The 16,001-nt window shown below is 41.7% G+C and overlaps 1 protein-coding gene across 7 annotated transcripts in view; it reads left to right on the top strand.

Annotated features, from left to right (window-relative positions):
• Positions 1-16,001, top strand: part of fam168a (family with sequence similarity 168 member A) — a 114,546-nt gene that overhangs the window by 46,175 nt on the left and 52,370 nt on the right. For 4 of the 7 annotated variants that reach the window (XM_087988321.1, XM_087988318.1, XM_087988319.1 and 1 more), the window contains one exon: positions 9,588-9,668. In XM_087988321.1, the coding sequence (XP_087844447.1) occupies positions 9,588-9,668 (81 nt within the window). Of the gene's footprint in view, positions 1-7,153; positions 7,187-9,587; positions 9,669-16,001 lie in introns of all 7 variants that reach the window. The other 3 variants (XM_087988320.1, XM_087988316.1, XM_087988317.1) reach the window with 1 other exon arrangement.

Here is a 16,001-nt window from a genome sequence, read left to right as displayed (position 1 = left end):
GTAGTAGATGGAATGTATTCGGCCTGGAGCTCGGTGAGCAGTGGTGTTCCTCAGTGAAATGTTCTGGGACCTCTGCTGTTTGTGATTCTTATAAATGACTTGGATGAGGAAGTGGAAAGGTGGTTAGTAAGTTTACTGATGACATGAAGGTTGGTGGCGTTGTGGATAGTGTGAAGGGCTATTGCATGTTGCACTGATACATTGACATGCAGATGGAATTCAACCTGGTAAAGTGTGAAGTGATTCATTTTGAACGGTCGAATTTGAATGCACATTACAGGGTTAAATGCAGGATTCTTGGCAGTGGGGAGGAATAGAGGGATTTTGGGGTCCGTGTTCATAGAGCCTTCAAAGTTGCTACCCAAGTTGATAGGGTTGTTAAGAAGGCCTATGGTGTGTTGACTTTCATTAGTAAAAGGATTGATTTAAGATCCGTACAGTTATGCTGCAGCTCAATAAATCCTTGATTAGACCACACTTGGAATATTGTGTTCAGTTCTGGTTGTCTCATTATAGAAAGAATGTGGAAGCTTTAGAGAAGGTGCAGAGGAGATTTATCAGGATGCTGCCTGGACTGGAGCTCATGTCTTATGAAGAAAGGTTGAAGGAGCTAGGGCTTTTCTCATTGGAGTGAACAAGGATGAGAGGTGACTTGATAGAGGTGTACAAGGTGGTAAGGGGCATAGACAGAGTGGATAGCCAGAGACTTTTTCCCAGGGCGGAAATGGCTATCATGAGGGGGCATAAGGTGATTGGAGGAAGGTTTAGGGGAGATGTCAGAGGTAGGTTCTTTACACAGAGTGGTGGGTGTGTGAATCACTGCCAGCAGTGGTGGTAGGGACATGGATGTTAGTAAAATGTAGGGTATGTAGGTTAGTTTTATCTTAAAGTAGAATTAAAAGGTTGGCACAACATCAAGGGCCGAAAGAGCCTGTACTGTGCTGTACAATTCTGTTTTATGATTAGGATGGATTCTTTCCTCACTATGACAAATCTCCTGCTCCTGCTGACCTACAGTAGCTGCAGAGATAGTGGTACATTGGTTTTGATCGTTGAAAACTTGTTAGATTCGAGAGGTTTCCAAGGATTGAAAGGTGGCAAACAACCACACTATGCCAGAAAGAAGTGTGAAGACTAGTGTTTGAATTCCTGTTAGCCTATTGTTTGTAGAGAAAAAGCTGCAAATTCTTATATGCCCTGGTAATAAGGCCCTTTGAAAGTCAAATGATTAGGCCAAAGTGATTTCTGAAAAGGAAATTGATTGACAAATCTATTGAGTTTTTTGAAGATTTAACTACTGGGTTGGATAAAGAAATGAATTTAGATTTTCAAAGGATTAAGATACTCCACAAGTGTCTATTACACAAAATTAGGACTCATGGGACTGTGGTAAGAAATTAGTGTGAATTGATTTATTTGTAAACAGAAAACAGGAGGAGTAACCAGGACATTTGATTTGACAAGCTGCAGTTAGAATGCTGTTCAGGTGGCTATTTTCAATATCAGTGAAAGGCTTAGACAGCAGGACTGAGTAATCTGTCAGGACAATGTAAAGTTATGTGGGAGAGTATGCAGTGTGGGGGAGAGTAAGCAGTGTTGAGAAGGGTGCCGAGGAATATAAACTGGACTGATTGGGTGTTTGGGCAAGTCCATAGCAGATGGACTGCAATGTAGCCAAGTGCAAGGGCGTTTACTTTGGGATGAAAATAAAACGGCAAAATATTTTGTCAGAATTAAGTGTTTGCATTCAACTGTACCTGAGTCCCCTTATAAAGGAATCCCAAACCTAACATGTGGACATAATAAGTAATTAGGAAGGCAACCTTTAAGTTAGTTTTTGGTAGATGAGAGAAGGTAAAAGGAGGTTTGAGAATCCTTTCCACTGAGGGTGATAGGAATCTGGAGCTAGCTAATTAAAAGAGTGGTTAAGTTAGAAACTCTTGTAACATTTAAGCAGTATTTAGGTATTCACTTCTATAGCCATAGCCTCAAGGGCCTATGGCTCAAAAGCTGGAAAAATGGGATTGCTGTGGTTAGACCCTTTCTGATTGCCTTATTGATTGAATGAGCTGAATGGTCTAGTAGTCTGTCTTACTACAATGGTACAGGGCCTTTGTGAGGATGCACTTGTGTACTTTTTTAGTTTCCTTAGCTAAGGAAGAACATATTTGCCCAAGAGAGAATGGAATGAAGGTTTGTCAGATTGGTTCCTGGGATAAGGTGATTGTTTGTGAGAAGAGATCAAATAAACTACACTTACATAATTCCTGAAGTTCAGAGTGAGGGATGATCTAACTGAATCAGAAAATACTTGATGTGACTGTGTAAATGCTGAGAAATGTTGCCACTAGCTAGTGAATCTCGATGTGTAGCTACTGATGCAGAACATGAGGTTGACTATTGAAGACCAAGATGGAAAAATGTCTTCATTTAATTTGTTGTGAATCTCTTGAGTTATCTTTGAAATAACTGTGGAGTATCTGGTTATTTTGTACTTCAGTATCAAAGCATTTCAAATATCTGAAAACTAACTTTCTTTGGCAAACTATCCAATGGGCTAAGTCGAAGTTTAAATTTCTGTCCATTGCACAAAAGTGAGAAAACTGCTATGTATAGAATCATAGAGATGTAGAGCACGGAAACAGACCTTTTAGTCCAACTCGTCTATGGCGACCAGATATCCTAACCTAATCTGGTCCCATTTGCCAGCACTTAGCCCATATCTCTCTCAGCCCTTCCTATTCATATACCCATCCAGATGCCTTTTAAATGCTGTATTTGTACCAGCCTCCGCCACTTCCTCTGGCAAATCATTCCATACACACACCATCCTCTGTGTGAAAAAGTTGCACCTTATATCCCTTTTAAATCTTTCTCCTCTCACCCTAAACCTATGCCTTCTAGTTCTGGACTCCCCCACTCCAGGGCAAAGACGTTGTCTATTTACCCTACCCATGCCGCTCATGATTTTATAAACTTTTGTAAGGTCACCCCTGAGCCTCCAATGCTCTAAGGAGAACAGTCCCAGCCTATTCAGCCTCTCCCTGTAGCTCAAATCCTCCAACCCGGCAACATGCTGTAAATCTTTTCTGAACCTTCTCAAATTTCACATCACCTTTCTGATAGGAGCGAGATCAGAATTGCACATTCTACCCCAAAACTGGCCTAACCAATGTCCTGTACAGCCACAACATGACCTCCAACTTCCTGCCACAGGCAATGGTCTGTGTGGAGTTTGCACATTCTCCGTGTGTGCATGGGTTTCCTCTGGGTGCTCCGGTTTCCTCCCACAGTCCAAAAATGTGCAGCTTAGGTGAATTGGCCATGCTAAATTGTCTGTAGTGTTAGGTGAAGGGGTAAATGTAGGGGAATGGGTCTGGGTGGGTTGCTCTTTGGAGGGTCAGTCTGGACTTGTTGGGCAGAAGAGCCTGTTTCCACATTGTAGGGAATCTAATCTAGTATAATCAGGTTATATTTGGAAGGACTAGCTTTCGGAGTGCTGCTCCTTCATCAGTCTCAAATTGACCTCTTTCCTCACGATTTCCGTGGGGTCCCCCCACCCCCCACCCCCCCCAACCTTACTAGTTTAAATTCTCCTGAACAGCTCCGACAAATCTTTCTGCCAGTATGTTAGTCCCCTTCCAATTCCGGCAATTCGTCCTTCTTATACATGTTACTTCTACCCCAGAAGAGATTCCAATGATCCAAAAATGTAAACCCTTCTCCCCTGCACAAGCTCCTCAGCCATGCATTCATGGGCTCTATCCTCCTAATCCTATCCTCACTAGCTTGTAGCACCAGGGATAATCCTGATATTACTATCTCGAGGATCTCTTTGTTAAATTCCAGCCAAACTTTCTATATTCTCACTTCAGAATCTCATCCTTTTCCCTTCCTTTGTCATTAGTTGCAATGCGTACAACAACCTCCTGGTCCCTCTCCCCTTTGAGAACATTCTGTACCCTCCTAGATATTCTTAATCCTGGCACCAAGGAGGCACATGTATGTACAACCTTCAGTGCAAGATAATTTTCTATGCTGATGAATTTAATTTATCTGATGGCATTCAGCTGTGGGCATTTGGAATGTGTGGCTCAAGCAGATCTGTTTCTAGTATCTAAAGTATTTGTAGCTTGGTGTTAATGTGCTGAGAATGTAAAAACAGTTTATATAAAAAAAGGATTTATGTGGATCCAATTGACTTGTTCCTGGGAACTGAGTAATTAGCATTCCGGTGAAGAAGTGGTTACTATGGCAGTAGCTATCAGAGCAATATAGTTGATGCAAGTTAAGTCCGTGTAAAGTTGCCTAAGCCAGGGGTAACATATTTTGAATCTTTTTTTTGTTGCTTTGAATTTTAATCATCTTTACCTGAACACACACACGCGCACACACACTATTGGCTTTAATTTTATGTATGGACATTCTGTGTGCATTGCACACAGGCTAAATTTAACAAGAATCATTTATGCTGATTTTATGTCTTAAGAAAATGTTGCGAGGAGAATGCAAAACCTTTGTTAGTTTTAGCTACAGATAAGTAGAAATGTTCTTTTATACAAGACAAATGAAGTTCACATATCCAAAATGGCTTGTAAATTACAATACAGCACCAGCAACTTTATCCCTGGAAACTCATAGCCTTGTAAGTGCAACATAGTTAATGCCTCAGATGCCTAACTTATAGCTACAAAAAAAATTTGAAAGGTGCTAGCATAACTGTTTAAGGAATTCTGTATGGTAGTTGGGCCTTTATGGAAGGAAACCTGCCATGGATTGGAGTATGGTGAAAGAACTCTGAATGAGCCATGGATAAACTAAAAGGTGGACATTGGAAAGGATTTGTATTTCAGAAAACAGATGGAAATGGGAGTAGTGTGTAACTGGATAGTATCTTTTTTGTCTTTATTTTATCTCCAGAGTTGGAGTACTGGAGCAGTACAGCTGATTGAAAATAGTCCAGAATGGGTTCTTGATTAGTAAAGAGTTCATGGCTTATGGGAGAAGGCAGGAGAATGAGGTTGGGAAACATATCATCCATGCTTGAATGACAGAGCAGTTTTGACGTTTCGGGCACAGGCCCTTCTTCGGCCTGTGCCCGAAACGTCGAATCTCCTGTTCCCTGGATGCTGCCTGACCTGCTGTGCTGTTCCAGCAATAAAGTTTCAACTTTGATCTCCAGCATCTGCAGACCTCACTTTCTCCTGACAGAGCAGTTTCAATGGGCTGAATGTCCTGATTCTGCTCCTCTTATGGAGTCAGAGTTGCACACCATAGAAACCGATCCTTTGGTCCAACTTGTCCATGTCTACCAAGTTTCCAAACTAAACTAGACCCATTTGCCTGTGTTTGCCCTATATCCCTTCAAATGATTGATCTTTGTGGGTGCAGCAGTCAGTTGTCAATACAAGATTCTTCCTTCCACTTTAAGGAGCTTGAAGTTCTTTAATGTGGTCTGAGAAAATTGAGGGTATATTTTTCGTTTTAAAGACAGTTTGCAGTGATATTACAGTTTTACATCACTTTGATAAGTTTTCAGCAATCACAAAAACATTTTACAATCAGTGGGTTAATTTTGAAGTGCAGCCACTTCTTGAGCAAAAAAGAAACAACTAGTTGCATGTATAATTCTCATAAATATCAATGAGACAAGGTGTCTAATTATTTTGCTGTTAATTGAGGAGTGAATGTTGACCAAAACACCAACAGCCTTTGAATAGTGTTGCTAAATCTTTTAATACCCACCTGAATGGGGAGATGCAACCTTATTTAATATTCGATTGAAAGGCAGTGACACTTGCATTGCATTGCTTTCTTGGTAATAAACTTAGGATCAACCTAGGTTACATGCTGAAACTTCCAAGGCAAGTATGCTAGAAACTTAGGTCAGATGACAGCCTAAGATGCTTGGTGGTAGCAGAGTATTTGGACTAGATGTAATCTTCTGTGAATCAGCTGATGTGAAAAATAATATCCAGGAAATCTACCAAAGAAAAGACCAAATTGAGCATATCAAATGCCCAGTAGATCAGAATAATCGGCTAATTTGGATAATTATTAGGTGCATAACTGAATCAAATCTTAAATTAATTGTTGGCAGCAATTTCCAGATTTTCTAAAATTGATTGTATTCAAATAATTATGCATTGTAATCAATTATTTACTTAATATTAGAAATCACTGATCTACCAACTTTGATTCATAGAGGTTAGGTTTTAGAGGTTTAAATTGCAAGTGCTGTCTATGGACAATGAGCTGAACCCAAGTACATTTAAATTTAGATTTATGAACTTGAGACAGATTTGAGGTAAATTAAGCAAATGCACTAATGAGGTCTTTGGTTAAACTAGATGATGAACATCAAAATCAAGGTAATACACAGAAAAATTGCATGATGATTCCTGGCAATTATTTCATTTCACACAACAAAATCTCTGCAAGTTTTATGTAATGTATTGTTTGTATCTTTTGTGAAATCATTCCATTTAAGAGTAAAATTAGAAAGCATGTCCTTTATAAAGGATACTGGAAAACATCTTCTGCCTTTCGGCTACCCCCACCTCCTTATTCAACAAAGTAGATGCATGGTGAACTGAAAATTTAAAGAGTGAGATTGATTAGATTTTTGCAAGATAAAGATATGTACTGATCAAACTTGATGCAATCAAAAGTTTGAATAAGCTTAAATGACCTAACTGTTTGAGAGAGTTTTTGAGAGTTATGAAATAGAATGAAGTGGTTGCGTAATAACAGTTGCTTTGCCAAGTAGAGATTTATGTTTCTGAATCGTTTTGACTTGCACTCATGAGGACAACTTTGCCAATTTGAAATAATCACAGCAATTTATACTAGAGAAGAAAAGGATACTGATGATTTGGCAAATTGAGTGTGATTAGCTAAGGAATGTCAACAAGAAAACAACATGGAACAATAACTGTTCTGAAGTAGGGTCACCTGACCATGAAACGTTAAATCTGATTTCTCTCCACTGATGCTGTCAGACCTGCTGAGCTTTTCCAGTAATTTTTTTTTCTGTCTCTGATTTTCAGCATCTTCATTTCTTTCGGTTTTTATGGCATGATAAGGGATCCCTTGTTCCTGAGTAATGTTTTAAAAAGGGCTCAGCATTTCACCATATTCCTTTTATTTTCAGACAATGGGTTCCTGCATATGAATATTTCTTACGGCAAGTATAAATGAATCATGTTATGGGTTTGACTGATTACACTAACAAACAATTTAAGATAATTAAATTCAACAATTGGGATAGCACTCCATCTTTGTGGTGCAGTGGTAGATTCCCTACCCCTGACTGGGAGGCCTGGATTGATGTCCCACCTGCTCCAGAGGTGTGTAATAACATCTCTAAATAGGTTGAGAAAAATATTTCAACAATGCTGTTGGATCGCAACTCAGTAGACACTGTGATTTGGGTTTTGCAAGTGTGGAGTGGTTGAGTACAGCCTGTTCTCTGCCTGTTTCAAATAATTCTGTGTGACTGGCTGAGTAGCCTCCTGTGCTGTAAATGATCATAAGGATGGATAGATTTTGATCTTAGGGAATCAAAGGATATGTGGAGCAGATAGAGAAGTGGAACTGAGACTGAAAATTAGTTGTGATTGTATTGAATGATGATGCAAGCTCCAGGGACACAATAGATTATTTCTGCTTCCATTTCTTATGGTTTTAGAGCAAGACTGAGTGTGAGAACCAATTTAAATTTCTTTATATTGTTGGAAATAAAGTATATTCAAAGAATCCACAGAAGGCCAGTTAGTCTGTTAGGTAAAGAATCCCTGGAGGCTTGACAATAAGCATTGCCATCTGGATACAATTCTACTTTGTTTATGCGCAAGAATTACAATTAAGCACTTGAGATATCCTAAAGAAATGACAGAATCATATCTAAATGGCTGCTTAAACAAAAGCGAAATGTGATGTCACAAGAGCAGTTGGGTAATTGCTGAGTATTTATCTCTTGTGTCTGAAGTACTGCTTATAAGCTTTGTATAATTAATATTTCTAAAACTTAATTGCATTACTTCATAGATTTAACGAGATTTGGTTGTTTTCCCAACACAAAAAATTTTTCTAGTTTATACACAAGTAGAAGCAGGGGCCGAATTTCGGTTTTGTTAAGATTTCTCTGATATGCTCAGATCTGTGGTTTGCACATCCTACAAGGTGTTAGAAATCCTAGCTGCTCTTGGCAGTCTGGATGATGGTGTATACAGGATGTACCTGTGACTGGAGCAACTCAAGCTCCAGGTCTTGAAGCTTGAGCAGAGCTGCGGGCACTACAATGCATTCAAAGGGCTGAGAGGTTTGTGGATAGCACATTTCAGGATTTAGTCACTTAGTATCTTTGGCAGGGTGGGCAGAGAGAGAATGGTCCTCTACCAGGAGGATAAAGAGGCCCTGGTAGGTAGAAATCGAATCCCTCAAGTGAGTCTTGCTTGCTGACTGTTTTTTGCCTTTGGAAAGTAGTGCAAGTGATAGTTCATATATAGAGGTGAACCAGAGCCAAGGCTATGGCACTGGAGCGAAGGAAGAAGCTTTCCCTGCCAATCGATCAGATCATGGCTGATCTGCCCCAGGCCTCAACTCTTTCGTGCTAGCTCAGCATAAATGTTAACTCCCTGATATTTCAAAAATCTACTTACCTTTAAGTACTTTCAATGACTTAGCCTTCACTACGCTCTGGGGTAAGAAATTCCCTCACATTTCAATTTTAACTGAATGTCCCTTATTCTTTAACTGTGTTCCCTAGTTTGAGATTTCCCCACTTGTGGAAATATCAACTAAACATCTACCCTGTCAAGTCCACTCAGAATCTTAAGTGTTTCATTGAGATCATTCATGATTCTTGTAAACTGTAAAGAATCAATGCCTAATCTGTTTAGCCATTTTTGATAAGTCATCCCTTGGATCCCCAGGACACAGCCTAGTAAATCTCTGAACAAACTCTAATGCCAGTATATCATTTTTTTTTAATGCAGGAGAGTTATCAGGTTGTGGTCTGTGATGGAAAGTCTGATCTATAAGGAATGATTTAATTGCCTGGCCTGTTTTCATGAGCAGTGAGGACCTGATAGGTGTATAAGATTGATGGATATGGATAGAGTGGACAAGAAGACATTTTTCCATTTGTAGGGGAGTCACTAACTGGGGGCATAAATTTAAGCTGAGGTAGAAAGCTAAGACTTGAGAAATGTTCCCAGTGAGGGTAGTAGAAGTCTAGAACTTAGTGCCTGAAAGAGTGCTTGAGTCAGAAACACTTGTGACATTTCAAGAGTATTTAGGGATAGTTTATCAGCCCCATGTGAATGGGGGGGAGGGGGGGGTGAAGAAAGAAATGTAGAGCTTCCACTCTTAGAGATACTGCGTGCATACTTCCGATAACGTGCGAAAAGCTGATGTGTTAGAATGGCACAAGTCTGCAAATTGTTTTCAGGTGGAAAGTTACCTAATGCATGCTTAAGTGATGCATTGTATTTGATTTGGAAAACAAAGCCTTTCCCTTTTTGTCACTTTGTTTGTGTTAACTGTTAGTTGACTATCAGTTTTACTTTCTGTTTCCTTTCCAGGTTATCCAGCAGGTTATCCAACCACTGCTCCTGCCTATACTGCTAATATGTATGCTAGTGGCAGTCCTGGATATCCTCCAGGTAGGCTTTCACAGTTTATTTTATTTGAGCTTAATGTATTTTAAAACTGATTCTTGTGAATTATAAATCTACATAATGAATTATAATTTCTTGACCACTTATTATTCAGCATATGCAGCTATTTCCGGTTGGACAGAAACTGATATTTGGGTTTTAAGTTGGATTCATATGATAAGAAACTAACACAGATTTGGGATAGTTGGGGAAGTGGGAATCCTATGATGGCAAAACTGAGAAAAGAGGGAAAAATATTTGTTTTTTATATTGAAATTGCTATCGCAAACATTCAGGAATAAATCAAACTTTGGATTCATTTATTGTAAATCTTTAATTTTTCAGTTCATTCAGAGAATACAGTGGAAGTTTATGAAATAGGCAAACTAATTTTATCATTGTCCAAAAAAGAAAATTTGTTTAACCATGACATGTACATTTTATACTTTAGATGTGAGAGAACATTTCTACTGATGTGTAAAATGGACTGTCAAAGGAATTGCTTCCTGCTTGTTTTGTAACCTTCAACCCCAGTCTCCCTCACTAGTTTCCACATGTTAAATCACATTTTCCTAGTACCAGTACAGACAATCTATATAGTGGCTCAAGCAGAAGTGTTTTAGTAACACGCACATGTGCTATGAAAACCATAAGCATTAGTCTCTATTAATGGTTTAATTTCCCCATCTGACGTTAAGGGCCACAGTGACGAGTTTGAAAACTATAGAAAGGTGTGGGGTCTAGGAGGAATTGCCATGGGTTTCACAACATTGTAATATGATATCTAAATCCTATCAGATTGTCATTACAGGCACATTCATTTTGTTGAGATGAATAAATTCAATGTTAACCAAGGCTAAGTAGCATTCTGAGTTGCAAGCTTCTGGCTTTGAGTCCAACTCAGCATTAAAGTCTAAGCTGACACTACTGCAGTACTGAAGGAGTGTTGGATTGTTGGAGCTGCCGTCCTTTAGGGGGGGGGAGAGCCCTTGTCCCTGCCCCTGCTCTTGCCACCACCGCCAGGGGGGGACCCCGTCCCTGCTCTTGCCGCCACCGCCGGGTGGGGACCCCATCCCTGCTCTTGCCACCACCGCCGGTGGGGGACCCCATCCCTGCTCTTTCCACTGCCATGGGAACCTGTCCCTAATCTTGCTGCTGCAGTGGGAACCCTGTCAATGCTGTTGCCACCACAGTGGGGACCTGTCCCTCTTGTCGCTGTCGTGGGAACCCTGTGTCTGCTGTTGGCGCCACCGCTGGAACCCTGTCCCTGCTGTTGATGCTGCAGGAGCCCTGTCTCTGCTGTTGGCGCCGCCACGGGAACACTGTCTCCGCTGTTGCCGCCGCTGCCGGGGGGACCCTGTCCCTGCTCTTGCCACCACCGCTGGGGGGACCCTGTCCCTGCTCTTGCCACCACCACCGAGGGGTGAGCCTGTCCCTGCTCTTGCTGCTGCCACAGGAACCCTGTCCCTGCTGTTGCTGCCACCTCCGGGGGGACCCTGTCCCTGCTCTTGCCGCCACCTCCGGGGGGACCCTGTCCCTGCTTTCGCCACCACCTCTGGGGGGGGCCCTGTCCTTGCTCTTACCACCACCTCCGTGGAGACCCTGTCCCTGCTCTTGCCACCACCACCAGGGGGACCCTGTCCCTGCTCTTGTTGCCGCCGTGGGAACACTGTCCCTGCTCTTGCCACCATGACGGGATCCCTGTCCCTGCTGTTGCCACCACCGCCAGGGTAGACCCTGTCCCTGCTCTTGCCACCGGAATGCTATCCCTGCTCTTGCCACCACCACCAGGGGGTGAGCCTGTCCCTGCTCTTGCTGCTGCCACGGGAACCCTGTCCCTGCTCTTGCCGCCTTGGGTACACTGTCCCTGCTCTTGCCACCATCACCGGTGGGTGGGGTGGGGGAGCCTGTCCCTGCTCTTGCCACCACCGCTAGTGGGGACCCTGTCCCTGCTCTTGCTGCCACCACGGGACCCCTGTCCCTGCTCTTGCCGCCACCTCTGGGGGGAGGCCTGTCCCTGCTGTTGCCGCCATAGCCTGGGAGGACCCTGTCCCTGCAGTCGCCACCACAGTGGGGACCTGTCCTTACTCTCGCCGCCACCGCCAGCACCCTGATCAATTATTTGAGCTAAGTACTCCCCACCTGTCTTCTTCAGATAATCAAGGTTCTTCTGTATGGTGCATCAATTTATAAAGGGTTACTTAGGAAAGTTCAAAGAATATGTTTAGTGTTTTTGTTTTTAAAATCGTGTAAATGTCAGAAGGTATTTCTGAGGCATAATGATTAAAGCTAAGTTTTAAAGTTCTTCATCGTGGCTCATTTGTTACAGATGGGAATAATTTTTAAAGTTTTTTAAAATTACCTTCCATTTTGAAATAGAAAATTCCATTGTAGCTAACTCTGTGAAATTCTTACCTGGTTTATTATATTCCTGATGGAAATCCAGACTTTAAGGGTGCCTCTGCATTGAGTTAGAATCTGCTGCAATAATGGTTTGTAAAATATTTGGCACCATGGTTATTCCCTTTTTTTTTTAAGGTCCCCTGAAGGAGGAAGAAAGCTTATTCATTAAAACTTTGATAGATGTGATAGGAATGTTCTAGACATAAGGAAGTTGAGGAGACCAGTTTCCACAGATGTTGAGATGAATGATCCTGGTTGTTCTGTCGACAGTGATTCAGAATCGAAAATTGGCCAGGAAGTCGAGGGAATGCTCACTCATGTAGTTCCTTTCATTGTAACAGGCTGGCCATTGTTTAATGACCTTTTTTGCAAAACGATAGTTGTGGCAAGTAGCACATGTGCTAACATTACTGTTATTATGGTAAAGCTAAGAGCGCTTTGTTCTGAACCATTTGTTGTGAGAGAATAACTGTTTCCTTAAGTTATATTCGGTATGAGAGTTGCATTCAATCTAATTTCTGATTTGTTAGAAAATATATCTGCTTAGATATTTAGAGAGAATAAAATCTGACACATGGCAGCATATCCAGTAAAGTATTTATAAATATTTTTTTCGTTATATGAATCAACATTTATTGTAAATCAAGTTTAAAAGGCACCTGGATGGATGTATGAACAGAAGGGTTAACAGGGGTATGAGTCAAGTGCTGGCAAACGGCATTAGATTAGTTTAGGATATTTGGTCAGCATGGATGAGTTGGACTGAAAGGTCTGTTTCCATGCTGTACGTCTCTATGACTCATTATTACCTTTACTAACATAAATTAAAGAAAATTTACTGGAAGACACTGATTTTGAAACCAGGACCAAAATTGGCAGTGCAACTGAACATGCTTGGTGGTATTGCAATTTAGAATATCTCAACAGTTTGGTCATTATCGCATTCATTGAAGAAAGTGGTTCTTAAAATAGCAAATCATCAATTAGTAATTCATGTATCCTGAATAGATATGAAAATGCAAATTTAAATGATTGTGAAGTGTTGGGATAGGGACTTTATTGGTTCAATATGAAAACCTGTTGCTTCCCAAAACCCCTGAACAAGAACTTGACAGCTGTTTACAGGAAAAGAAATTTCACGGCAGAAATGAACAAGAACAGGAGAAATCTTAAGTTCAAGGGAATTGTTTATTGAAGTAGAGGCTAATTATACCATCACATATGTCTGCTTTAGGCTTTAAGAATTGCACGATTCTTGTACAGAGTTATAGAGATGTACAGTGCAGAAACAGACCATACAGTCCAAATTATCCATCCAAACCAGATATCCTAAAATAATCTAGTCCCATTTGCCAGCACTAAGCCCATATCTCTCTCAACCCTTCCGATTCATATACCCATCCAGATGCCTTTGAAATGTTATAATTGTTCTAGCCTCCACCGCTACCTCCTGGCAGCTCATTCCATACCTGCACCACCCTCTGTGTGAAAACGTTGCTCCTTGGATCCTTTTTAAATCTTTCCCTACTCACCTTTAATCTGTACTCCAAGGTCTCTTTGCTCAGCAACGCACCCCAGAATCTTACTATTAAGTGTATAAGTCCTGCCCTGATTTGCCTTTCTGAAAAGCAGCACCTCACATTTACCTAAACTAAACTCCATCTGTCACTCAGATTACAGATTACATTACAGTGTGGAAACAGGCCCTTCGGCCCAACAAGTCCACACCGACCCGCCGAAGCGAAACCCACCCATACCCCTACATTTACCCCTTACCTAACACTACGGGCAATTTAGCATGGCCAATTCACCTGACCCTGCACATCTTTTGGACTGTGGGAGGAAACCGGAGCACCCGGAGGAAACCCACGCAGACACGGGGAGAACGTGCAAACTCCACACAGTCAGTCGCCTGAGGCGGGAATTGAACCCGGGTCTCAAGCGCTGTGAGGCAGCAGTGCTAACCACTGTGCCACCGTGCCGCCCACAAACTCCTTGACTCACTGGCCCATCTGATAAGATGCCGTTGTATTCTGAGGCAACCTTTTTCACTGTCCACTACACCTCCAATTCTGATGTCATCTGCAAACTTACTAGCTATGCCTCCTATGTTTATCTCCAAATTATTTTATATTAATGGTGAAAAGCAGTGGACCCAGCACCAATCCTTGTGGCACACTGCTGATCACAGGCCTTCAGTCTGAAAAGCAATCCTCTACAACCACCTTCTGTCTCTACCTTTGAGCCAATTCTGTGTCCAAGTAGCTAGTTCTCCCTCTATTTCATGAGATCTAACCTTGCAACCTAGTCTACCATGAGGAACCTCTTCAAATTCCTTACTGAAGTCTGTGTAGAACACGTCCACTGCTCTGCTCTGATTTATCCTCTTTGCTTCAAAAAAACTCAATCAAGTTAGTGAGACATGATTTCCCGTGCACAAAGCCATGTTGACTATCCTTAATCTGTCCTTGCCTTTCCAAATATGTGCAAATCCTGTCTCTTAGGATCCCTTCCAATAACTTGCCCACCACTGATGTCAGTCTCACCAGTCTATCGTTCCCTGGCTTTTCCATACCACCTTTCTAAATAGTGACACCATGTTATGCCAACCTCCAGTTTTCCGGCACCTCGCTTGTGGCTGTCGATCATACAAATATCTCAGTATGGGTCCCAACAATCACTTCACTAACTTCTCTCAGAGTTCTAGGGTACACCTGATCCTGATCCGAGATGCTGCATCTCCTCCTCTGTAATATAGATACTTTTCAAGATATCACTATTTATTATGTTCCCATTTCTGGTTTATACTATGATCCTCCAAAATGTTTTCCCTTCATTGGACTTGGTCAGATATAACAATATTGTAGTCTCAGTCCAAATTACATTTTACCTCCAAACCATGCACCACCCTGACTTGGAACTGCATTGCCATTATTTGAATAGTGCTACGTCAGCATCTTGGAACCTCTATCCTAACAGCATTGTGGGTGCCCTTTCACCCAAGGACTGCAGAGGCACTCATTTTATTTAGGCAATTAGAGATGGGCAAAAAATGCTAGCAAGTGATGCCTATCATTGCATGAATGAATTTTATTTTTAAAAGTTAGACTTTTATTAAATTTAAAATATTGTTGCAAATGTATCTCCCAGCTTCATGCTGCTAAGTAGAATCACTTTATTATTGGCACTACCAAAGCAATCTGTTCTGGCAGGACTGAAAAAAAAGACTGCGAATGCTATAAATCGGAAACAAAAACAGAAATTGCTGGGTAAGCGCAGGTCTGGCAGCATCTGTGGAGAGAAATCAGATTCCTGTTTCGGGACCCTTCCTCAGAACTAATGGTAGCTAGGAAAATGTTGGTTATATGCAAAATAAGGGTAGGGGGATAGGGTAAGGAGTAAACAATAGGTATAGAGCCCAAAGAGAGAGAAGTATCATTGGACAACCAAAGGAGTCAGTAATGATCTGGCTTGGAGAGTGAAAAGCTGTTAATGGGGACAGTTGTTCACCCTCCGAGCCAGATCATTATCAACTCCTTTGTCGAACTGTTCTTCGCTCTCCTTGGACTCTTATCTCTACCTATTGTTTGCTCCTTACCACTCTCCTCTCCACCTCCTGCATATAAGCCAACATTGTCTAGATTAGAGTGGTGCTGGAAAAGCATAGCAGATCAGGCAGCATCCGAGGAGCAGGAAAATCGATGTTTCGGGCAAAAGCCCTTCATCAGGAATAGAAACAGGGTGCCTGTAGAGTGGAGAGATAAATCAGAGGGGAGTGGGAATGGGGAGAAAGTAGCATAGAAGTACAATGGGTGAATGGGGGTGGGGATGAAGGTGATAGGTCAGAGAGGATGGTGGAGTGGACAGGTGGAAAGGAAGATAGGCAGATAGGACAGGTCATGAGGGCGGTGCTGATTTCGAAGGTTGGAGCTGGGG

The sequence above is a fragment of the Chiloscyllium plagiosum genome, unplaced genomic scaffold (assembly GCF_037043375.1).
Source record: "Chiloscyllium plagiosum isolate Xiang-an unplaced genomic scaffold, Cpla_swu_hap1 HiC_scaffold_6, whole genome shotgun sequence".
Taxonomy (NCBI): domain Eukaryota; kingdom Metazoa; phylum Chordata; class Chondrichthyes; order Orectolobiformes; family Hemiscylliidae; genus Chiloscyllium; species Chiloscyllium plagiosum.
The sequence above is the reverse complement of the archived record's forward strand: the minus strand, read 5'-3'. Positions and strand labels throughout refer to the sequence as shown.